Source organism: Eurytemora carolleeae, unplaced genomic scaffold (genome assembly GCF_000591075.1).
Source record: "Eurytemora carolleeae unplaced genomic scaffold, Eaff_2.0 scaffold150, whole genome shotgun sequence".
Taxonomy (NCBI): domain Eukaryota; kingdom Metazoa; phylum Arthropoda; class Copepoda; order Calanoida; family Temoridae; genus Eurytemora; species Eurytemora carolleeae.
This window is the reverse complement of record NW_019396434.1, coordinates 23,449-49,693: the sequence shown is the minus strand read 5'-3', so window position 1 is coordinate 49,693 and position 26,245 is coordinate 23,449. Positions and strand designations below refer to the sequence as shown.

The window sequence follows — 26,245 nt, the reverse complement described above, 5'->3', positions numbered from 1 at the left end:
GGTCAAATGTGAATTAAACAAAGATATGTAATTCTTTTTAAAAATACATCAAGATAAAAAGAATATTATTATTATTATTATTATTGTATTCTTCTTATATAGGTTTATAGAGCATTTTTGAAAATTTTAAAAAAACAAAATTCAAAACTCGAAAAACTATGTTAAAGAAATACAGGGTTAACCATGCAATATGTGAGTAAATTGTTTTGAATGCAAAATGTTAAAGTGTTTATAGTTTTATCATTGAAAGCGCTACATTGTAGAAAACTGAATAAAAAAGTTACAACAATATTTATTCCTTTAAATCAAATTGATGATCAATCTCTTGTATCTGTAGAATATCCTTGAGTATGATGGAAACGTTTACATTTACTGGAGACTTTTCTTTGGATTTTATATCATAACTAACACATTTGGTTTCATTTAATTAGCTTCTTAATCATAAAGTTTAATCTTTACAGCTACAGGGTGTCCCAAAAAACATGGGAATTCAGTGACGAATTCGATATCGTCTTTTCAAATAATTCTTTGATTTAGTATAGTGATACCTACAGAGAAAGCTGTAATCTGTAAGAATTTCGTCTGCTATGTTCACATTTTGTTTGTTTATGTTTTGACTGCAATAGGTTGTACTTAGTAAAACAAGAAAATTGCAGTATACAAACAGAGTAAACTTGTCCGTATTCACTGTTCATCTTGCGGAGACATTATAGACACATATTTAAAGTCTTTTATCCTTTTCATAAAATAAACTCTAGCAGACATAATAATATTATGGCTTTTGAAATTAGGTGTTACAATGCTAATTCATAACAAAGACGATATCGAATTCGTCACTGAATTCCCATGTTTTTTGGGACACCCTGTAGGAGCCGTGTCCGAATTTAATGAATTTAAGCCGCGTCTTAAATCCCCCAAAAAACGGTTTCAATTGAGCACCGGCTTAAATCTTGAAAAATTTAATACAATTTAAGTGGAACCAACCATATTTGAGACCTGACTTAAATTTAAACCGCGGCTTAAATTCTGCCTCAGCTGATTGAACAAATTAAACTACTAAAGTTGATGGTTTGGGTGCAAGGGGGTATAAAAAAAGGCAAAAGAAAGTCGGTAAAATAAAAATAAATAAATATTTTGCTTTTGACAAATATTGAGATCAAAATACAAGTTTAACATATTTAAAGGGTTTTTAAGAAATTTAAGTTTTAGATCTGAAGATAAAAATAATAATAAAATATTTATGGACTAGTTTATTTTTTTACAATTGAAAAAAACCTTTCATTTACTATTTCTTAAAAGTAAAGAAATTTCAAGGTGATTGTTAAAAATGAGAGTGCTAGTTCAAAAATAGAAAAAAGGTGAACCCCCCCCCCCACACCTTGCTTAGGTTTAACATTTTACTTTTTATCCTCTTTCAATTACCTTCAAGTTGTTTTTGATAAATTTTTATATAAAGTCATTATATTTACAAATACAACGACCGGAAGTAGGTCTAAATATAAAGGTAAAGATAAATAAGGAATTCAGACAGTATGCATGAAAACTCAGGCAGTAGGTATTAAAGCCCCGCTTTGAGCCTTAAGTGAGGGGAATGTGTTAGTTTGAAAAGTCAACAAATTTAAACAGCCAATACGTTTTGAGTTACCTCCAAAAACATCAGGGTGGGGTCCCAGGGACCCCACCCCCCCGCCGCCGAAATAGGGTTTAAAGTAATCAAAGAGAGATTTCTTAATAGACAGCTTCTTTTGACTTCTATGTTTTTGTGTATCCGTCAAAATAGAAATAGAAAGTCGTCTTCATGGAATTAATATAGTTGTCTATCATTGTAGTTGTATTTAACCATCTTTTTTGGTTTTCCAAAGTATTCATTTTTTAATTCAAATAATACAAATGTAATTTAACCTTTTATTAAAAAATATTACAATCTCAAACAAAGTTAAAAATTATAATTAAATAAATTCCTGAAGGGGACAATTGTTCTTTTGTAGTTTTCCTTCTGATATATCATTCTACAGGTATTTTCATCTGATTCATCCAAACAGTTTGTAGTTTGGTCACACCTGGTTTTTTGGGAGGATATGAGAGGTTAGATTTGAAAAATGAATAATATACAGGGTGTCCCAAAAAAACATGGGAATTCAGTGACGATTTGGATATCGTATTTGTTATGAATTAGCATTGTTGTGTCTAATTTCAAACCCCATAATATTGAATTATGTCCGCTAGAGTTTATTTTATGAAAAGGGTAAAAGATTGTAAAGATGTGTCTATAATGTCTCTGCAAGATGAAGAGTGAAGACGGACAAGTTTACTCTGTTTGTATACTGCAATTTTCTTGTTTTACTAAGTACAACCGTAAGCAGTCAAAACATAAACAAACAAAATGTGAACATAGCAGACGAAACTCTTACAGATTACAGCTTTCTCAGTAGGTATCACTATTCTAAACCAAAGAATTATTTGAAAAGACGATATCGAATTCGTCACTGAAATCCCATGTTTATAGGAACACCCTGTATAATAACTTCCATTTAAAGAGACTGTAAGCGGTATTTCAAGAGATCCTCCAGATGGAAATTAATGGATTTACAAATTTACAAGGGAAAAAGCTTAGTCTGATGAAGTATATATTGATATTAATGTTTATAATTTTAAAACTGATTATTTTTCAATTGTGGTTTCTCTACAAAAGTGACTTCACTTCTACATGCTGCAGGAAAACTTAAAGGCATTTTTAAAATCTGTTAAACCTAGAACCGACAATATCTTCAACATTAAAGGGACAGACCGGCTATGTAAGGTAACAAATTCTTTAGGATTCATTTGAGATAAACTTTTCCACGATGTATAATTGCTGAGTTTGAGTGCATAGTCGACGTTCAAAATCATGAATTTGGGTGGATACGTTTGCAGAATCGTTTTTTTTTATTATTAAATAACGACGACTAAAGTTTTAGTAAAAATGCTATAGTAAACTAATTAGATGGCTAGGAAGATATTTCTCATAAGAAATTTATCAATTAATCAATGTTATTCTCAATTATTTTGTTTTCATCATTATATTGAATTTCTTATTTTCTATGAATTTATTCATAGATTTCTACAAATTCTTCAAATGTCGTATTTTCAATAATAATTCAAGAAAGTCCACAGAAAATCTTTGTGAATAATGAAAGACTATAGAATAATAAGAAAATAGAATTTGAACGAGATTACTTATTTTTGATGATAAGATTAGTCTTTATTTTCTCAACCTGTTTCTAAACAACTAGTTAGTTTACAGTAGAATTTTGTTTACAATTTTTGTCGTCGTTATTTAGTAATTCAAAAAAAACTGATTCTGAAAACGTATCCACCCCCAAAGTAGGAGTTTTGAACGTCGACTTTGCGCTCAAACTCAGGATTTACAGATCTTTAAAAAGTTTTATATGTGTCAAATGAATCCTAAAGAATTTGTCTGCAACATTGCATACCCAGTTCAACTACCTTACTAAGCCGGTCTGTCCCTTTAATGAAAAGAAAAGATTTGAATTGTACACCGTTGTGGGTCGGACATTGCCATCATTGCATGCAGGTTCGCTTAAAATTACACTGTAAGTCCCTTTAAACTGAAAATCTTAAAAATATTGAGAGTTTAAAGTCAAATTTTGTTTAACGGCTATGAGAGGTTTGAAAAAGTATGCAAAATGTTCGTAGAAATAATGTAAACAGCTCAAAGGAACTGAGTTTTTGCCACAAATTCTGATTTAATAAATCTATATCTTTGCAAACTGATGATGTAAACCTTTGATATTTTAAACTATCATAATTAAAATGCAAAGATATAGGGATAAGAAAATCAGAGTTTGTGACAAAAACTCAATTCCTTTATATTTTTCAAAGAATATTAGCATGTGATGATGTGACCTATAGTTTTTTATTCATTTTTTCATGGTTTCTTAAACATAAAAATTTTAAAAAAATGTGGCTGATTTTTGCTCATTAAAGACAAGTTTCTTAAAAGTCCCGAGTGGAAAGTTCTAAAATTAAGAGAGGTGCCAGTACGTCTTTTAATAGTTATTTAAGACACAAATGTAAACAGGTCCGGCAAAAATAAAAAGAGCCCCCCCCCCCCCCGTATTTATGCCTTTTAAGGATAATTTAGAATATAACGTGTAAAGCTGCAATAGCCAGGATTGGTAAATGAATCCCACACAATCGTCTCTGAAGTCTCGTTCTTTGTGAATAACCATGTATTATAAATTATCAGAGGCTGTTCCTTATCAACCCTACAATGGTCGATCAGATGTTGTCTTCTACTGTTTGCGTTCTAATTATCTATTTATAAGATAAGAATTTAGGTGTTTGGTACTTTCCCAAAGACATTTTCCAAAGGGTTTCTTCCCAAGTGACAAATTCCCAAGTGGCAAGTTCCCAAAGGTTAGGTTAGGCTGCAATGGGGGGCCGTGCACTGCGGCTAGGATGGTCTAGACTCTAGGGGGCCGAGCGCCGCGGCTAGAAAAGGCTGGGGGCCGAGCGCTGCGGCTGGGATAGACTTGGGAAATTGCCACTTGGGAAATTGCACATTTTGGAAGTTGCCACTTGGGAAATTGCACATTTTGGAAGTTGCCACTTGGGAAAAATCCTTTGGGAAAGTACTATAGCATCAGAATTTAGTGTTAGACATCTAGCGGCCAAACTATCGACCCCTAAAGTTCGTCATTGCACATAGAGAAGGGTTTTGTTTATACTTTAGTTGAAAGGAACGGCCTCAGGAACACCTTTCATCCATGTCGATACATTGACCATCGTCACATGTAAACTGGTTTTGCGAACACGTGGTAAACTTGATGTTTCTCAGGGTAGATTCATCAACATGCTTACACGGGTCAGAGCTAACTCCACTAAATACATATTTAAAGGGACTGTTTACTAGAAGTTAAAGAAGGTCTGGAAAAATTTGGAATCGAGAATTTTTAGAACTTTTTTTTTATAACCTGAGTCATCTTTGCAAAATTATCTAAAGCACTTACTTAAGGATGTTATATACAATACATAGGATTTAAAATTTAGACTAAATTGACAACATTTTAAATTCAAATAGATATAAAGAATTCATTGTTTATAAAAATTGGTACAAGTAGATGTAAATATATTTCTAAATTAATGAAAATAATGGTTTATACCAACCTAAAATCAAACTTGTTAATACCAAGTAGAAGTGAGTCCTCGTTTGAAGTTGAAAAAGCAAGACTCGAATTATCCTTTCTATCATACCACAGCCATTTCAAGGTTTCCTGTATAGGGACACTAGACTTACAGGCTGGGAGGGGGTAGTTTGACGCCCCCCCCCCCCTCTAGTTGTTTTATCCTAGCGCTCTTATTTTTGACACTATCACCATAAAAATGTGTGACTTTTAATGAATAGAAGTTTAAAGGATTTTTTGTAATATTTTTAATTTAAATGCATATGGGGTAGGGTAACGGGTGGTAAAAAGTCCAGTCTGAGTAAAAACAAATATAAAATAGCCAATAACTTTTTTGTGACTAAAGATACAGATCTAAAAACTTTATTTTTAAAAACATTTGTCAACCTTTTATATTAGTTTTTAAAAAAGTTATATTTTTACCCTTATTTCTTTTTTCAATGAGCTGGCTTTGAAAAATTGGGCTATACATGCATTTCAAAACTATATCTATTCTCTAAGGCCTTTTTCTAGGGGGGGGGGGCGTGGGACGCCCTACCCCAGGCTAAACTTAAATTCAGACCCCCCCCCCATCTTTTATAGGGTTAAACCTTTGTCTGATTTAGTGTCAGAAAACTCGATTATAAAGATGTAACGGTAGGCGGTACTACTGAAGGATAGGAGTTAGGTATAGAAATGTAACGGTAGGCGGTACTACTGAAGGATAGGAGTTAGGTATAACGCCAGAAGATTCTCAAAGGAATTGTAAATTGTAAAAATACCGCTCTGCAAATGGAGACTTTCTTTTAAAACTTTAAATGGTCCCTTTAAATGGACAAAGTCTATAGGTCATTCAAACCGAATCTTCTTACCTTATTATAGATGACAATTGAAGATGTAATCCCCATGTATAGAATAGATCCATCCATATTAATATTGTATAGATATTCATCATCAAATATAGATTCGCGGCATAGTCCTCGTACAAACAGTTTTCTAACAAAATCAGAGTATATCAAGTCTGGGAAGAAATCATCATCAATGTAGTATTATTGGAGACCCCCAATGGACGTTTCGAGTGGGAGACCCCCCAAAGTCTCGTTGGAAACCCCCATATTTTCATTGGAGACCCAATATTTTCGATGAAGACCCAATACTTTAGTTGGAGACCCTTAGATTATGGTTGGTGACCCCCATATTTTCATTGGAGACCCCATATTTTCGTCGGGCACCCTCATATACTTGTTGGAGTCCTCGATATTCTTGTTGGAGAGCCCATATTTTTGTTGGAAACCCCCAAATTTTCAAACTTAATCCAACATATTTTCGAGCCTGGGAAGAAATCATCATCATTGGGGAACCATAATATGGGGGTCTCCAACGAAAATATGGGGGTCTCCAACGAAAATATGGGGGTCTACAACGAAAATATGGGGGTCTCCAACGAAAATATGAGTCTCCAACAAGAATCTGGGGGTCTCCAACAAAAATGCGTAAAGTTTATTGTAAAGTAATTTAAAACAGTAAGAACAAAGCTGAAAACTCTAGAATTGGAAACCCTTAATCCCGATCGCGTAATCTGAATATCCACTGTGGAAAGTTTAGATTTTCTTGATAATTCTGTCAATTTGGACAAATAGTAAGACAAATAGTAAATTGTTCTATCATAAGTTGCGTGCAAAATTTCCCGGCTTCTGATTGGTTGTATGATTTCTACAAACTACACTCTGATTGGTTGAATTTCAGACACTTTCCAAGATATCAAATGACGACTAAGCTAGTCTGCAGATTAGTAAAAAGAGGATACAAAGCATTGGCTTGTAAGATATAAGATATAAAGATTAGGAAATCAGTGATTTCGGAAAAGACTTCTTTCTTTTGATATAAACAACTTGGGAGGGATCAAAGAGCTTTGTAATAAAAGAGAAGGCATTGGGAAACCAGACGCCTCAATTGGGTTCAATAAGAAGCCATAGAATGTCGTCGTTTCTATAATTTAAAAAGATTTTAGGACTTCTTAAGCATTTCCATCACCAAAAACTTGCGTCTTTACGTAATTTTCCGTTAGAAATGCATAACTTTTAGATACACTTTATCTTAAAATAGATTGCAATATAAATGGTTAAAATAAATTTAGCTACTTAAAACCAAGTTTTTTTGGGCCTTGCTCACGTTACTGGCCTAAATTCCTAATGGCCTATCTTCTACTATTCTACCGTCTTTAAGAAAGATGAAATTGGCTTTAGAAAACTTGTCCAATAGCATTAGTTCCCGGCTTCTGATTAATTCTATACCTTACAGGGGAATCTACTATACATGCATTGCACAAGGCATATCTAGTACATTCTGTATCTCCCACAGTTGCGTCGATGATTTTAGAATAACTGGAGTTGGTTGGAATATAACTACCATATAGTTCTAAACAGTTATATTCTGTAGACCCTAGATATGGTCTACCAGATCTCCAGTTTAAGTAGGATATCTAAAATATTAGGATTAGGAAAGACAGAAATAATTAAGGAAAGCAATTAAAAGTGACTGTATTTTCTTGTTTGAAACACAAATTTCTAAACTTTTGTATTTTATTTACCCCTTCAACAAATTCAACTTAATTAAACTTGCCTTTTCACTAACTTTATAAGAATTTTAACTACCAAAAATTTTAACCACCTGATTTTTTGGAAATCTTAAAAAGGAATGATCTAAATTAAGTTAATCTCTTTTCGTTTATTTTAGAGTATAGGGCTGGCTCTAAGCTTGTAACTAATGAATATTTACTTGTTTCTTGTTGTGAAAATGTCTCCAAACTCCTTCTGTTTCCTCGTCATTTGTACCAAACCAAACCCTTGTTATCACATAGTAGATAAATTAACAGAATTGCTATTTCCGCCTTTCTGCAATTCGTCTATTTATTATTAGACTGTTATTTACTCGATTCGTTTATAAATGTAACAGAACAACAACTTTGTTCATATATTGTATTGTTTGTTCACAAAATTTTGTTGAAAAAAATCATATTCAATGCTGATTATAGTTTCCGGTAAGGTTGTTACTATATGAATTCAAAAAAAGTATTTAAAAATTTTAAAAACGGGCATTTTCCGATTAAAAAATATACTATTTTGTCAATTAATTCAATTTCACCTGAAAAGATAATTATTTTCTTCTTTACTTGAACAGATAGAGTTTTCAAATCTTGAGGAGGAAAAATATTTTACAATATCTTCAAATTCTTCTTTATTGTCATATGTAAGCTGCCTTCCAGATAATTTACTACATCAAGAAATATTATTTAAAGGGACTGTACGTGTTATTTCAAGTTAACCTCCATGCAAACATGCCAATGCACGGTTCACAACAGTACCCCTGGATAAATAACGTAGTTTTCCTGATTCGAAAAGAGATTAATTGTGATAATTCCTCCAGTCTTTCGTTTAAGCAACAAATTCGCAAATTGCTTTTGCAAAGAAGCCGCAAAATTAAAATAAACGATTCTAAAAATAAGAAAATACTTAATCAGATAAAGGTTTAAAGGATACCGTTTTTAATCAGGTATTGCCATCTATGCACGGAGGGTCACTTAAAATTACACTTACAGTCCCTTAAATTACACTTACAGTCCCTTAAATTACACTTACAGTCCCTTAAATTACACTTACAGTCCCTTAAATTACACTTACAGTCCCTTAAATTACACTTACAGTCCCTTAAATTACACTTACAGTCCCTTAAATTACACTTACAGTCCCTTAAATTACACTTACAGTCCCTTAAATTACACTTACAGTCCCTTAAATAACACTTACAGTCCCTTAAATTACACTTACAGTCCCTTAAATTACACTTACAGTCCCTTAAATTACACTTACAGTCCCTTAAATTACACTTACAGTCCCTTAAAATTACACTTACAGTCCCTTAAAATTACACTTACAGTCCCTTAAAATTACACTTACAGTCCCTTAAATTACACTTACAGTCCCTTAAATTACACTTACAGTCCCTTAAAGTTACACTTACAGTCCCTTAAAATTGTGACTTTTCAAAGGATGATGAAATTAAAGCTTTTCAATGCTTACTTTATTAAGAGTTTATAACAACATAATTTTGGTTTTCTCAATGTCCAATCATTTTTCTTGAAATTTTATAGCGCTTTTTACAGCGCATTTCCCCGCAATTGCCCTTCAATGAGTTGTATAAAATCGCGGAAATGTATTAGCGTTTTGTTGTGTTCACTTTAAGGAAAAGGATGGCAACAAAAGTTATGCAACGATCATTGCATTAGAGCCCTAAAAATATTCACTTAAAAATTAGTAAATTGCTTCTGAAAATTATCAAAATACGATTTTAAAATGAAAATAGTTGATTTTAAACCTGCAAGTGTGAGCACCCCAGGGTTGGTTTAATACCTGCAAGTGTGAGCACTCCAGGGTTGGTTTACACGTTTTATGGGAATTAAATGAATGCTAAAATTTGATGATTTACAAATATCAGATTTCAAATCCAAAATCTAAAAAAAGATCAGAGTTACATTTTTAATTCTTTTAAAAAGAAATGTTTCACCTCCTTCGTAGAAATTTTCTTTGCTCCAATTAATTCCCATTTTGAGTTTTTCCAGCTTATAATGTCACCCTCGGTTGATATCTCACAACCTGGGGGGTCATTTCAGAAGAAAAAAATTATTATGAAATATTGTTATTTTCAACTAAAATATAGGATTCTTTGTTACAGGTTTACCCACAAAAGATGAGATTTCAGTGATGACCGTACGGAATGTAATCATTCTTTTTTAATTACTTTCATGGTTTCATGTGGAGATAACCCTGTAAACTTGTTTCTTTTATTTCTTTCGGTGGATCATCAATTAAAATACAAACAAAGGAATTAAGTCTGCCACAAATTCAAGTACTCTATCCCTACATCTTTCCAACTTGATGATGATATCATTGATATTTCAAACTTAGATAATTTGATCTAACAGAATTTCTGACCTGAAATATCCAAGGTCTGCAACATTGAGTTGCAAAGATATAGGGTAAAAGAAAGTAAGAGTTTGTGATAAAGACACGATTCTTTAGCCTTTATTAGATCAACTTTCAGGAGTTTAAATCTCATTCTTTTTGAATAACCTTGTATGAATCGGATTGAATGTCGTCTTCCCTCTTCCATTAAATTTGAAATATACTGTTTTGAAATTTATAGATTTGCTCTAAAAATGTTCGATCAACATTTGCATTGCATGAATTGCATCTGTAATAAAACGAAAAAAAAAACAAAGTTAAAACTCATTTTGCTTTAGCATTGACGAATATTTTGTTTTAAATAGGATATTTTAGTTCTACAAAAATAACAAATTCTATCCAAAAACAAAATATAAGAACTGCCTGTTATTTTCATTAACTCCGCTTCTGACAATATTCTGCTGAAAACTTGCATATCAGTCACCTTGAACAGTAGCAAAATTAGATTTCATAATTTCTAAATTATTTAACTTGTAATTATCTTATTTCCAACACTGTAAACTAGACAAGCTAGACATCACTGGTCCGAGTTTGTTATCTCGTAGCTCTTCTAGTTTTCACAAGAATGAGAAAAGTAAAGTTTATTCTAAATATTTTTGTTCTTCTCAATATCTCTTCAAAAAGAGGACTTATGATTGAAACCTTCAAGATTTCAATCATACGTGTAATTTACGTTAGTTTGACGTACCAGTTCATTGTACACCTTTGTCAAACGTACATTCTGAAAAAGTACATTTAGGAAAGAAGTCTGGGGTTCAAAACCAAAACTTAAAATAAAAAATTAAATATGTTCACCAAACATTTGGCTTTTTTGTCTATCATATATGTAGATGGGGGGAGGGGGTTTTTCACCTCCCCCCCTTTGATTTTGCCCTTAGACCTCAATCTTTAATGGTATGTTCGGGTGCAAGGGAGGAGTTTAAAAAGTTTAAAAAGTACATCGGAAAAATGTTCAAAAATAAATATTTTTACTTTTGACAAACATTAACATGTGATACATCTTATTACTTATTACATCCATTTTTTAAGGGCTTTTCAAATATATATATTTCAGCCCTGTAGCTTAATTAATAAAAATGCCATTTATGATTTTTTTTAAACATCGACCCGCCGTTTGACTGTACTCCATCCACCCTTATGCATAAAAAAATGTTTAACAAAATTTGTTCACAACTTGAAGTTGAAAAAGTGAAGAAGTTCTAATGTCAACCGGTTTTAAGTTAATTAGAAAACACTTCAGGAGGGTGACCCCCCCCCCCCCATTGTGAAAAGGTTAATGCGGAAATACCGGTTTTACAACTTTTCGACACCAGTATTATTTGGGAAAGAATGGATGTCTTATTTTATTTACCAAAGACCAGAGTTATGTAATATCTACTTGGAATAGTTCAGTCTAAAAGTCTGATTTTTTAAAATTCGTTTATCTTTGCATCTTTATATCGTACACCGTTGATGACTATCCATTTTATTAAATCAGTGCTGAAAACTTTAGAATGATGGATATCAAGATTAATGCTTAAACTCAGGGTTTTACTAAACCCGAGATTACTTTAATACGCATTCGATATCCAAGAAAGAAGTATAAAATTCAACCAATCAGCGCATCATGTTAAGATTAAGATTAAGATTAACTTTTGAATATCCGGTTTTTATTCTGGTGTTGATTGTGTCATATCAATTGAATTAAACATCGATTAAATAAATGTAAGTTTTAGAGTAAGGTTTCTTTAGACTCGTTTAAAATGATGATAGTCCTAAAATGTGATTTAAGTTTGTTGCAAGACCTGGTTTACAGGTAAATACCTTTCCATAAGTTGACATAAACTGTTCCTCTTGGTTCCTCCAGGAACAGCTAGGAGAGGCAATTGTGAAGTTTCTGGAACCAAATTTAATAAATTGCGAGGCACTTCTCTTCATCTTAACCCGATTCACCAAAAAAGTTGATTTAATTAATCTACCAGGGACCGACTTTAATGAATTTGAGGGGTCACTGAACTGTCGACCACTGGTTCAAATTTGAATCACCGATTCAAATCCTTCCTGAAACTTTCCCTTTGAATCGGTGGTTCAGATTTGAATCGACGTAGCTCAAACTCATTTAATTCCATGCCCGGTTCAACTATGTCTCGCTATTCAATAAATCTTGTTCCTGCTCATATTCTTGCCAAACACTACCAACCGATCCCACGTACCATCGAAAGATTTGACACCATTTTCATAAAGCTGAAATATTGGGATTTAGATTTTCATAAAGTATTTTAGAAACTTAAAATGGCAGAAAAAGTCAAGTCGATTTTATAAAAATGCATGATTCTGTGAATTTTATATAGTTCTCAGAATATTATCTGGTTCTGTGTGAATATCATTTGATTCTGTAATAGAACATGCATGGTTATGTTGTTATGATATGATTCTATGAACATGATTTGTAAAAATGATTCTAAAAAGAGCTATGAAGATCCAACCTGAATATTTCCTGTTTGCATATTTAAAGTAACGCAAGTATGTTGCCAGGTTTGTAGTTCAGGAACTATGGTTCCTAATCCAATCCAATCCCAGCTGGGTGAATCCCTAGTTTACAGTGATATTTAGTTCCTAATACAATCCAATCCCATCTTAATGAATCCCTAGTTTACAGTGATATTTAGTTCCTAATACAATCCAATCCCATCTGGATGAATCTCTAGTTTATAGTGATATTTAGTTCCTAATCCAATCCAATCCCAGCTGGATGAATCCCTAGTTTATAGTGATATTAAGTTTCTAATCCAATCTAATCCCAGCTGGATGAATCCCTAGTTTATAGTGATATTTAGTTCCTAATCCAATCCAATCCCGGCTGGATGAATCCCTAGTTTATAGTGATATTAAGTTCCTAATCCAATCTAATCCCACTGGATGAATCCCTAGTTTATAGTGATATTTAGTTCATAATCCAATCTAATCCCAGCTGGATGAATCCCTAGTTTATAGTGATATTTAGTTCCTAATACAATTCAATCCCAGCTTGATGAATCCCTAGTTTATAGTGAAATTTTGTTCCTAATCTAATCCAATCCCAGGAGAATGAATCCCTTTTTTTAACAATATATTATTTTGGATTTTTTAATTTTATTTATTGGATACAGTTGATACAGAAAAATTCTGATTTGCTTCATCTTCTTGTCATCGTTTCTATCTTCTTCCTTTTTTTCTTATCTTTCTGTTAACTGTCCCTGATTCTGATACACAAAATGTGGACCTGATGGGTTCAGCCGTTTTAAAGTTTATACAAAAAAAATCAGACACTCAAAGTATATATATAGATATAGATTACCTAAATTTTAAGGCAATCCAGTGACCTGTTTTCCATACACCGTACAATAATCCCTCCTAAAAATATCAGTATTGTTGAATTCATAAACAACCATTTTTAATCTACCAAACCTAGCCCTATTCAGGCTGACGTCTCTTTTACCCAAAATAGTCTGGAAAGGGGTCCCAGGTCCCAGTTACATGAGGGTGGCTTTTTGTAGCATTATATTGAGAGAGGGTGGATTTTTGTAGAAGCATTATATTGAGAGGGTGGATTTTGTAGCAGCATTATATTGAGAGAGGTGGATTTTTGTATCGTTATATTGAGGGAGGGTGGATTTTTGTAGCATTATATTGAGAGGGTGGATTTTTTTAGCAGCATTATGTTGTAAACCCCGAGTTTGATTCGGTCTACAGCAGAATTTTAAACACAATAATTAACTTTCTTAGTTCATATTTATTAATTCAATAATTGTAATAATTGTATATTTATATTTAGGAGATTAGTATTCAGCATTCGGATCCACCTCGGTCTCAAACAACAGCAGGAGCTCCGCCCTTCTCAGCATCAGCAAGGACATGTGGGCCAACAGTTCCACCTCCATCCTCAGATAGCGTTCCTCCCTAGATATCCTCCTATGCCCCTGAGATGCATCTACAATTAATTGATGTAGACTCTGCCAGGCAACATCTATCTGACCCTCGACCCTTCTCCAGTTACTGATAACTACATCTATCCGGCCTCTGTCTGGTTGGAGTCCCAGTCTCACCCACAGGAGGTCGTCCTTGTCTGCATCCTCAGGCTTATCCTCCGGGTCGGGGGGATCCCCCGTCTGGGGGTTACCTCCTCCTGGCCCTCTCCTACCCAGTTCATTCCCTCCTTCATCTACAGGTCTCTCAGACACATCAACAGCAGGCAGGACCCAAACTACAGCCCCATGGTCCTCATGGTCACCACTTCCTGGGGGTAGGGTGGTCGTAATCTCCATTATAGCTTTTAGTAACCCTTTGCGGTATTGTTAGTTACTTAGCTATTAATATACTTATAATCAATCAAGAGTTATTTATCTCTGTATATAACTTTACTAAGCTATTGGTCTTGCTTAGCGTTATAGAGCTACCTTATTTAGCTTTGCGGAGCTATTAACTTTGCGGAGCTATTAGCTTTGAGGAACTATTAATGTTGCGGAGCTATTAGCTTTGCGGAGCTATGTATTGGGTTTAGCTCTGCAGAATTATATATCTTTGCCGGTCTATGTTCTATGTTAAGATAGATATCTATAATTAGCTATTCAGAGTTGAATATATTTATCAGGCTATGTTACGTAAATAGTCTGAGTTTATGAATCGGTAAGAGTTAGGGAGCTGCACTTGACCTAAGGTAGAAGATTATATTAATATTATAATTCTTTCAGTATTCAGCTGACCTTGGTACCGAACACAACCGTATGTGATTGCTGCAGTACACTAGAGCTAAAACAAGATGGCAGGGGTGAATACTTTCCTTGCCATCCTAAGATTATACAATCAGTGTAGATCAGCAGGGATCTGGGCTAGGATGACTCTGGAGACTGAGAATGGGAAGGAAACAATAACCTTCTCATCAGTCACCAGACCCCAGGGTTCCACCTTCTCCTCCGTACCTAGACCTCAGGTTCCACGGGAAGGAAAACAAAAGAAGCCTTCCGAAATTAGGAAGGACAGGGAAAGAAAAGAGGCCTGGCTGTTGAAAAAAGCTGTGGCTGCAGGAAAACCAGCTGAAACGGAGATCGAATGTATCAATCCCTGAACATGCAGGGTATGGAAATTCAGCTGATCAGCAGCCGGATGAACCTGAAACAGAAACAGGTTTTGTCAATACCCCCTGCAGTACATACAGAGCGTCCCATATCATATTAGATTATCTCCGATCTTTAACACCTAAATACGCACATTATACTCAATAAATCTAGCATTTTCTGCAAAATAAAATTTCTATTAGCCTTATTAAATTTTTCAAAATGATTCATTCTTCTTAAATTTTCTGATTTGTCCCCCAAATCGCAATTTAGACCCGTTCTCGGTCTAATATGATGTGGGACACCCTGTATATACAACCTGTAAACCTGGCTCAACAAAAACAACAATCAGGGTTAAATATAAAGAATAAAGCTGATACTCAAGGTTCTGTTGATACTCATCCACCTGAATCCCAACTGAGCGAGAAAATGGACTTTGAAATGGACACGGACATTATTCCCGGAGAGATGGACAAACATCAATTGTGTCATAAATGTAATGGAGATAAACCTTGGTCCCCTGTGTTTAGATCGGAAAAACCTTGTGATACAGGACATTGTGTTTGGAAACAGACAGAAGGACCCGAGCATATACCTCATACACAGTGGATGAAAACTGAACATTTTAAAGATTGCTCGATCAATCCGCATCACAAGTTGAACACACACCTAGTAAATGTATCCACTTGCATTAAATGTGAACAAGTTTTTCCAATAAATTGCGACCCTATTCATTGTCCACAAGCAAAATCAAAATATCCTTGTAATTATATTTCATTCAAAAATAACGCTATGTAATCTTCATATTCAAACTCATACTTTTTATAACTTTATGTTTTGTGTTAATAAAAATATTTAGATCTTAAAAAAGATATGGCACTACATTAGTTAAACTATGTCGTCTTGATGCTAATTAGCCGACGTAAATATAGAAAACGATATATTTAAGATACATACTGGCGAGGAACATTGATGGTTCCTTCCTGCATGTTCCTTTCTCTCTGTGGTTAATAATCTACACGGCCGACGTGACGATAGCAGGCACCAAAATCAAGAAGTGTTAAATGTGAAAAAGCTTATTGGAGAAGCGTTTAGTTTCAATTGGAAAAAAAGACACATTATGCTTAAGAACTAGACTCACGTAGAACATTGGTTCTGTGCTACTGTCTAGGGCATTGAAAAGAGATTAGTGCTTAACCTCTTCATTTTTCTCAATTCATCAAGGTATAGCAAGGAATGGTGCACGTTTATATTGTGCTTATATTCTTGAGACATCATGGTTTCTCGGCGGTGAGGTTTGACGGTTCAGGAGGCGTCACAGTTTACCCAGACGTTATTATGTGCTGAGTGATGAAGCTGTAGGATCCGCCAGGTTCTCTGAGGTTCTCCGCTCATTCGTCCTCCAGGTTTCAGTTTAACGTTATTTTCCGCTGAGAGGTGCAGCTATGGGATCCGCCAGATCCTCTGAGTTTCGCCGCTCATTCATCCTCCAGGTATCAGTTTAACTAGGTATAGAAAAAAAAACTATGAAGAAAGGAAGAGAGAATTCTTCTATTTCCCTTTGATATCAAGGCCCTTGGGATTTAAAATATAATATGCTGATAAAGTTTTAATTCCGGAATTTTGAAAATCATTGGAGTTCCAGACTTAAGTTGAAACGTTTAATTGAGTAAGATCTTCAATTTCAGACTGATTTAATATCCTGGAAGTTTAATATTCGGGCTATCAAATTAAAGATAAAAGAAATAAAGATAAAGAAGTCTTTAAACTTATATAGCTGGCATTGTATACTTTAAGTTGTATTTTTATTAGAATTATATTAAATGCATGTACGTTAGTTTTGGTTCAATCGGTTTTCAACCTTTACAATCCCAAATGATCCGTGTGCACGTCCCTGCTCTCTGTATAAAAAATAATTGATGGTGAAAAGAATTCTGCCAATCTTCTCGGGAACTTATGGGAAAATATTTTTTACCGTTATTCTCCGCTGAGAGGTGTAATTATGGGATCTGTCGGATCGTCTGAGGTTTGCTGCTCGTTCATCTTCCAGGTCTCAGTTTAACTAGGTAAGGAGAGACCCATGAAGAAAGGAAAAAAGGAAATATTTCATTTCCCTTTCAAATCAAGGCAGTCCAGGTTATAAATTCATTACTTTTTGCGATTTAGGCCATATAAAAAGGCACTCAAACGAAGTATCTAAATTGCATATACTTAATATTACATAACTTCAAGTTTTACTTTCAGAGAGGCGTGATATTTAAATTGCATATACTTGATGTTGCATAATTTCAAGTCTTAATTTCAGAGACGTGATATTCCAGATTAAACTTTTAAAAGTCAGAGATTAATTAAATTAGATTTTGGTAGTGAAAGAATTTTTTAAAATTTTTTTAATTTGAATTTTGAATTTCAGTCATGGGGTAAGGATTCTTGGAATATTAAATAGACATTGCTAAGTGAGACTAGTGGAAAATTTTAAATCCTAATTTAATTAACTTTCTTGACCTCAGAAAAAGAAAATGTATATAAAGCACACTGACGTAGAACAAGGTTGGCACGTGTTCCCACTGCATCCTGTTAAATCCTATTTAATCTTTTTTACCGTAATTATTTGCGTTGTGACTAGCAAATCTGAGATTTGCCGAGATATAGAACCCCATGTCAGTGATCGAGCGATTCCCTGTCTCAACCAGCTCCAGCAATCAGGGTCAGATGGTTTCTCGTCTAACTATATTACAAAAATTGCGATTTAAAATATATATGTGGAAGTTTAAAAAATTTTTCAAAGCCGGAAATTATAAAATTATTTTCAATAATGAAAGAACAGTTCTTTTTTTTGTTAAGTTCACTTTTCTTTTTTTTTCCTTCTTAAAAAATAGAAACGCCAAATAATGCTAACAGAAGTATTTGCAACTTGATTAAATAGAGGCATCAAAAATGTTCAGTTAAGACATGTCGGACATTTTATTTTTTGAAGAAATCGTTAAATTTCATTACAACATCTACCATATGAAAGGAAGGTAAAAGGCAAAGTGAATAAATACTAAAGTGGAACAGACTAAGGAAACGACGACAGGTTGGGCCATAAGGTTTTAATTGGTTTGGAAATAATTTCATAAAATTGACAAATAATCAGATAAGTCAGAAAAAATAGGAAATATTTTTATGATTAGAAGTTAAAAAAGTAGACAACACTGATAGTTAATGACATGAGTCAGTGTTGAATGGAGTAAGTGCTGAAAAATGTAGGCATAAGTCAGCAAAAATAGGAAATATTTTTATTTTAAGGATTTTAAAGGAACTAGTTTAGATTGATTGATTGAAAGAAAAGTATTGGGATTGCGAAAAAGTGATGGTTTGAAGGTAAAGGATAGGAGTAGGAATAATATTGGAATCTAGGATAGGAATAGGGTGAGTTAGGGGATTTAGGATAAGGAGTTGGAAGATGGATGAGGTGTAGAGGAAGAGACAAAAACTGCAAGACTAACCGGGGCTTTGCTGGAAAGGTGGGGGTACCCATGAGAGGGGGGGGGGAAACTGTGCAGGGTTTCAATTTTGTGTTGTGGACATTCAGAAAAAATTAGCGTTTTGCTTGTCTCTGATATGACATGGGCGGCTGCGGTGTTTCGCGGCCCCTGAGGGCTTCAGATCCTCGAACCCACAGGACTCTCTGTGAGCCTCAACCCATTGGGAGAAACTGGTGGCACATGGGATGGAGGGGCCCAGGGTTGGTTTAGGTCTGTCCATTACTGGCGACGCTTAGGCTCTTGACAACTTCCTCAGTAACGCAACCCCTTTCATCCCTTGGCAAAATTGAATTAACCCCTTCAGAACCAAAATCATCAGACCGATGCTCAGGACAGGAAAGGATCGAATCCTTGGACACGGGTAATGGCTCAGCATCGCCGCCTTCGGCCCCCCCCCTCCCTGCCCATGACACCAGACTCCCTCACAACTAAATTCCCCCCAGCACAGCTCCCAACACCCTCACCCCGTACCTCACTGGGGCTGTCCAGCCTATCGAGCATCCCCTGGAAGTCCCGCATGTAGTCGTCAATTCCAGCCTCCTCCACCTCCATAGGAACAGGTTTGTTAGACATTTCTCTGAAAAATATAATCATAGAGAAAGTATATTTTATGATTTTAATGTAAATGATTATATCGGAACCGTTTACAAACCATTTAAAATGGTTTGCGTCATGTATTTCTTGCGTATTACGCATGCTTCTGAGATTACTTATTAGAGTATTTCTCGAGAATTTAACTTTAGTTCATCCTCAGTAGGACGCCACGGTTTGTTCCAGATTATCCGGATACAAGAAGAGGCCAACTTTTTTGTAGAAGGTTATATTAAAATGAATAATATCTAAGTTTGTTGCCCTTGTCTCATAACGCGGGCTGTTACTTAGCTTTAAGTTTCGCGGTTCGTCAGAATCATCCTCGAGGGAAGGATTCCGTACGAATATTATTGTGGACACTATTGATTTCTTTCCTCTAATATGAAATTGGCTTAGCTTGCGCTGCCAAATGATTGAAATTCCTTTTTTTAATTTGGAACAAAATGGCTGAATCAGCATGAGTGGTAAAAGGTTGGTATGGTTTGGTAGAACCTGCGTTGCGGAGGATGCAATTATTATACCCTGCCGCGGGGCACCAGTTACAATGAGACTATACATTGCAAGGAAGTAAAGATTAAGCTTCATGTTCATATTCTTTAAACAATGGTTTATTAAGTTTTTCAGTGTGATGAAAAATAAATTGCTTTAACTTAGAAGTGTTGTAAAATCGTCCGGAATTTCTTGTAGAAAATATGTAATACATAACTATGAAACAGATTATGTTAGTATTTTCGATATTGAAGGTTAAAGGATTATTACAGCCTAGAAATATTACACTTTTAAGTTCTTCATGTGATAATGTTCCGTTCGATATTATGATGTTGAGATCAAGAAGGATCTCGCTTATTTTGGGACAGTCCCAGAAGATATGAGAGATCGTTTCTCTCGGCGCAGGCCTAAGGTTTCCAAACTCGCACCGTTGACAGGTAGGTTCATGATTCTGGACGAAGTGTGCAATCATTGCATTATGATATAATGTCTGTGCTGAAAAATTAAAAATAAAACTTCTCAGATTATTTCTTAACTTTGAAATTCTGAAAATCTTATAAAAGTTGCAATCTCTCTCTAAAACCGAGATATAAAGCTACACTGTTTTCTGAGAAAATTTCGCTGTTAAAAATGTCTACCAAGTTGATGAATCTCAATTTCTTTATCAAGAGAAATGTCTCGGGTGTGAGATTTGCTCTGAAATGGTTCATGCCTAATTTCTCGCTGGATTCTAATCGTGCAATGTCATTGTCAAATATTCTCATATCAAGAAAATTACCACTCGTCGACCAAAAAATGTTAAAGAATTTCCTTGCACAAATTGACATTTCACCACAAGGAGTATCTGCAGATATTGTACTTTTAAGGTGAAATGGAAAATCTATTGATATTCTGTATTGTTGAATTTCTCGAGCCCAAAAATCATTATTGTTAATCGATTTCCTAAAAAGACCCACTTTAATTCCATCTATGTAAGATTCGGTTTCAATCATGCCAAGGCCTCCCTGCTGTATTGCGCTGTATACAGCGTTAATACTTATTTTTAAATTCCCCCGCACAAAAGAACCTATCTCGTTTCTAAGGGTTTGTATTTGAGTTTCATTGAAGGAAAGCACAGGGGCGAAATAGCCAATCTGAGAGAAAATTACTATTTATTAAAAGTCACAAAATTTCACGGTGAAAGTTTAGGCTAAAAAGTCTAAACACATTTTTTTAGAGACACCCTGTAGCTGATATATATGAAGACTGAAGAGGTATCAGAGTCAATCAGTCTTATTACATTATATATCATATATTTTTATTATAGAATATATACTGCTTTGTCGGGACCAGTAAAAGACAGAAAAAAAGAAAATACAGTTTTGTTATATTATTAAGTTTTCGCTCTTATTTTTAAAAAGATATTTAGTATTTACCATCCTGTATTCAAGTTTAAATTTCTTTACAAGCACAAAAACCCAGAGATAGAAATTAAGTTTTAGTTTGATTTATCTAAAGCTTACGACATATTGTGTTGCAAATATAACCAAGAATTTTATTTTAACAGTCCTGATGTTATTTTGAAACTGTGTAATATTTACTGTTGTAGTTTTTATGGATCTACTATTTGGGACTTGAGTTCCCAATGTGTTTCAAAATTGTATACAGCATGGAATACTGCTATTAGAATTCTTTTTAATGTACCTAGAGATACGCATAGGTACTTGATTGAAAGTATTTCACAATGTTTACATGTAAAAACTATGTTAGCTAGCAGATGTGTGTCTTTCTGAAGTTGAAGCAAGTTCTAAGCTTTGCATTAGAATTCTTTCTAATTTATGTAAAAATGACCTAAACACAGTTCTTGGCAGAAATTTATTTTGTATTGCAAATGATTGTTCTGTAAATCCTTCCGATCTTAGTAAAATGTTAGTTAAGAAACAAATGAAATATGTTGATGTCCCATCGGAACATGCATGGAAAGTTCCGGTTTTACAAGAACTTTTAAATAAAAGAATGAATAATTTATTTGTTGAAGGATTCGATGATTACGTAATAACTGAAATGATAAATATGTTATGTAGTGAGTAAAAATCAATGTTTTCTATTTGTGCGTAATTTTGCATATTTTTTCTCTTTTCTTTTGGAAACCTGTATTTTCAAAAAAATTTATTTAAACAAATTTTAACTACACCATTTATATATGTATTTATATCTTTGTGTGTGAATAAATCTTTATAATAATAATAATATAGAGATTAGAAAAACAAAGTTTGTGACAAAGACTCAATTTCTTTTATGTATGCAAATATAACAGATTCTAATGGAAGATAATCAACTACCGTTAACAATTAACCATCATTAATGGAGTACTGATTAACGCTATTCTATCGATTACAATTACAGACATAAATCTTAGGGATTTTCGAGATCAAGCATTTGCTCTCTCTGTTAAAGAAATGTACAAATGTCTTTCCCTCTACTTTAATGTTCTGCCTAAATATATCTTTAAGAGTATGAAAGAATGGGATTTATCAGCTTTTCAGTTTATTTGTCTAAATACAACTGTTTAAGGTTATTCTTGTTGAATCAGTTTTCTATGGCATATGAGAAACTGTGGTTTGTCTGTTCCAGTTCAGTGTCTGTCTGAGCAGCTTCCTCAATCTCGATATCTTTTTCAGCTGCTCCAGTTCCGTATCTATTTAGGCAGCTTCTACAACTCAATATCCCATTTAGCTGCTCCAGTTTAGTATCTATCTTGGCAGCTTTTCTAACTCGATATCTTTTTTAGCTGCTCGAATTTAGTACCTATCAAGGCAGCTTCTCCAACTCAATATCTCATTTAGCTGCTCCAGTTTAATATCTCTGACACTGGAAACTTAGCTAATACTCTAGCTGCTTCCAGAGTCTCCGCTACTTTAGTAGTTCCTACAATATGGGATGCTTCCACTACATTCCCTTTATTACCGGAGCTACTCCTGGAGTCTCTACTAGGTTAGCTGTTTGTTACTGAAGCTGTATTATTATTCATTAATTTAAAAAATAGAGTTTTGTCAGACTTGTTAAAAGACAAACAAAGGAATGTAAACATTCAAAACTATTATGTTTTTATAAAATTCAAGTTTATATTGTGAAATGAAAATTTAGTAAAATTTAAAGAACTGTTATTAAATTTTAAATTTTTAAATTTAAAGAACTGTTTTTGAATTTAAAATTTTTAAATTCAAAGAATTTTAAAATTTTAAAATAAAAGAGAAAACATGAATAACAGAAAAAAGCATGAATAAAAAAAAACATGAAAAAAAGAAAAAAAAGTTGAATAAAAGAAAAAAAAGCATGAATAAAAAAAAATAAAAAAACATGAATAAAAGAAAAAAGCATGAATAAAAAAAGCATGAATAAAAGAAAAAAAGCATTAATAAAAGAAAAAAAGAATAAATAAAAGAAAAAAGAATGAATAAAAGAAAAAAGGATAAATAAAAGAAAAAAGAATGAATAAAAGAAAAAAGAATGAATAAAAGAAAAAAGCATGGATAAAAGAAAAAAAGAATGAATAAAAGAAAAAAGAAAGAATAAAAGAATAAAGCATGAATAAAAGAAAAGAGCATGGCATGAATAGAAAAAAGTATAAATAAATGAAAAAAGCATGAATAAAAGAAAAAAGCATGAATAAAAGAAGAAAGCAGGAATAAAATAAAAAAGCATGATTAAAAGAAGAAAGCATGAATAAATGAAAAGAAGTACCAATAAAAGAAAAAAAGCATGAATACAAGAAAAAGCATGAATAAAAGAAAAAAAGCAAGAATAAAAAAAAAATCACGAATATAAAAAAGAAAAAAAGAAAATTTGAAATTTGTTTAAAAAAACAAAATATTTATTAACAATATAAGGATAGACATCACAATATTAAATGGTTTGAAAGCCTAATAAATCTAACTAATAGAGGAAGTTTTTTACAGTGAATTGGTTTCACTAGAGTCATACTTGGAACTGACAATTGAATCAATTAATGGAAAAAAAGTCAAAACAGAATTTAACTTTTGATTTTAAATCTGCTTATACACACTCCTTCATAATAAGGTTTCCAGCGTGATGGAAAAATAGCGCAAATGGCGTATTTTTCCACATTCCTTCCTTAGAAAAAACTCGCAAAGTTACAATTTATTTTCGCGTAATTCCGCGTAAATTTATGACGGGCAAAATGGCGGAATGAGTTTGACGCAAATCCCCCGGAGAAAATGGCGTTAAAAAATTATAAATAATGATGAAGTATCGGTGACTCCAATTAATTTAAAACCTGAACAAAAAACTTCCCCCACTAATTGTGAATAAAGGTTACAACTGGTTTTATGAAAGCATTTAAATAAAGTGAAATTTTATCTCATAACTAACATGAAGAAATTTGGTTTCAAAATCAAATTTTAAAATTATTGAATTTGATAAAAAAATGAAATTAGGCCTTTATTAACATGAAGACGACTTTTTTGAAAGCTGAAGATTGTTAACATGAAGTGTTACAAGCGCATATATTAATTTTAAAAGTGTTTAAATATATTTACAAATTTTTATTTTTTGCCAAATAGATAAATAGAGAAATAATGAAAAGTATTCACATTTAGTTAATTTTTCCATTGCAAGCTGATTGCGCTAAGTTTTATAAAAGCATAATGTTTAAATTGAATTAATATTTTTGATGGATTTACAACATTTATTTTTACAGATTTACTAAAGATACAGAGATCATGAATACACATTAGTAGAATACAAACTTTTTAAAACTAATTCCGCACATTTCTATTTAAATTCTTAGTTGCTGTTTTTTAACCTATTTTAGAAAAAAGACAATCTTTAAAAGTTACCCCCTCCCTTTTATTAGAAAACTGAATTAAAATGACCAAATTTATGCTTAAAAATCTAAAGAGGAACTGGCAAAGCTCCAGACTAAGGAACATATGGGCATGACCACTGACCAGTGCAGTAGCTCGATATAATCTTTGCAAGTACTGTTCATGAATCATGGTTATGTCCTTATGCTCTCTGTGTACAACCGTAGAAGTGATTTAACAAATGCAACTGATTCAAATTGGCGGATGCAAATGCGTGAAATGCCGAGTTTGATTTTCACAATTTTTCGGCAAAGTAAGAAAAGAAAGGCGAAACAAATAATCCAAATGTGCAGTGCACATTCCAGCTATGTTAGATTTTCTCTCGCGCATTTGCAAATGTTGAATTTTTGAAGCAGTTTCTACATTGGTATTACAAAACTGGTAACAACCTTTCTGCTCTGACAGCTGCAGATACAGAGATGCTGATAGCTGTCCAGTAAGATATTGATAACAGCTGTAAAATTAGACATAGCTGACAACTGTGCAGTTTTATATTGCTGATAGCTGAGAAGCTAGATATCGTTGACAGCTGTGTAGTGAGATATCGCTGACAGCTGTGTAATTAGATTTAGCTGAAAACTGTAAATTTATATATCATTGACAGCTGTGTAGTTAGATGTCAATGACAACTGTAGGTAGCTATTGGCAATAGCTAGATTCGTTTTAGATAAACTTTTAATACTTTTAGACTTTTAAAAGGTTTTATGACACTCTGAGAAGGTCCCAACATTTTAAAATTGTATTCTGTAGAAGTTTGCTTTTATCAAACATGCAAATTTGTTATCCTAGGTGAAAATATAAGGCAAACTCGAACCCAAACTAGTTTTAAAAACATATATTTTCCTATAGGGTAACAAATTTGAATTTTTGATTAAAGCAAACTTCATACAGAATATAGTTTTAAATATTGGGACCTTCTCGCATTGTCGTAAAACCTTTTAAAAGTCTAAAACCCTTTCTGTAAAGCGAATCTAGCAATGCCAATTCCTAACTGTAAGTTGGATAATGCTGAGAGCTGTGTAGAAAGATATTACTGACATCTGTAAAGTTCGATATCGCTGACAGCTGTTAAGTCAGATATCGCTGACAATTGTGTAGTTACTAGTTAGTAATCTCTGAATGCCGGTAATTTGATATATCAGATAGCTGGGTAGTTTGATATCTCAGATAGCGGGGTAGTTTGCTATCTTTGACAACTGATATCGCTGACAGCTGTGAAGTTATATATCGCTGTCACATTCGTCTGGGTTAAAATGTCCAAGGACATTTGTTCTAAAACATAAATAAGTTTAAAGGGAGTGTTTGTAGTAAAAAATTACAAGGGGTCCAGGATTGCCATTTTCAAAGTTATGAATCAGTTGAAATCATAATTTTTTAAGGTCCCTCTAAAAAATAATAAAATTTAAACTCCATGGACCCCTTTATTGATCATTTTTTTGACTTATGGGCCTTTTTTCCTTTACATATTTATATACGTAAACATAAATATGGACAAATATATCCCCCCCCCCCCCC

The 26,245-nt window shown here is 33.4% G+C and overlaps 2 protein-coding genes and 1 long non-coding RNA gene across 3 annotated transcripts in view; all 3 read right to left on the bottom strand.

Annotated features, from left to right (window-relative positions):
* Nucleotides 1–1,936: 1,936 nt before the first annotated feature.
* On the bottom strand, nucleotides 1,937–12,107 carry LOC111703243 (uncharacterized). The gene is made up of 11 exons (XM_023475131.1): nucleotides 11,990–12,107; nucleotides 10,550–10,610; nucleotides 9,729–9,817; nucleotides 9,575–9,675; nucleotides 8,310–8,438; nucleotides 7,944–8,010; nucleotides 7,460–7,647; nucleotides 6,038–6,161; nucleotides 5,170–5,276; nucleotides 4,761–4,883; nucleotides 1,937–2,060 (listed from the first exon to the last, which is right to left on the bottom strand). The coding sequence occupies exons 1-11, from the start codon at nucleotides 12,101–12,103 to the stop codon at nucleotides 1,937–1,939; spliced, it is 1,227 nt and encodes a 408-aa protein (XP_023330899.1). The 5' UTR covers nucleotides 12,104–12,107.
* Nucleotides 12,108–12,319: 212 nt separating this feature from the next.
* LOC111703242 (uncharacterized) lies at nucleotides 12,320–13,676 on the bottom strand. Its single transcript, XR_002765582.1, has 3 exons — nucleotides 13,503–13,676; nucleotides 12,652–12,757; nucleotides 12,320–12,409 (listed from the first exon to the last, which is right to left on the bottom strand). It is a non-coding gene; the product is annotated as an uncharacterized LOC111703242 (long non-coding RNA).
* Nucleotides 13,677–25,609: 11,933 nt separating this feature from the next.
* Nucleotides 25,610–26,245, bottom strand: part of LOC111703249 (probable sodium/potassium/calcium exchanger CG1090) — a gene marked incomplete at its 5' end in the record, with an annotated part of 23,958 nt that continues 23,322 nt past the window's right edge. The window contains 1 exon segment of the mRNA XM_023475138.1: nucleotides 25,610–26,002. Within this exon segment, the coding sequence (XP_023330906.1) occupies nucleotides 25,951–26,002 (52 nt within the window).

Coding starts and splice junctions, on each gene's coding strand:
- LOC111703243 (XM_023475131.1), bottom strand. CDS start 12,103: ATGAAGAGAAGTGCCTCGCAATTTATTAAATTTGGTTCCAGAAACTTC. Junction 6,162..7,459: donor ATAGTAGATTCCCCTGTAAG/GTATAGAATTAA, acceptor TGATTTTGTTAG/AAAACTGTTTGTACGAGGAC. Junction 4,884..5,169: donor ATTAACAAGTTTGATTTTAG/GTTGGTATAAAC, acceptor ATATGTATTTAG/TGGAGTTAGCTCTGACCCGT.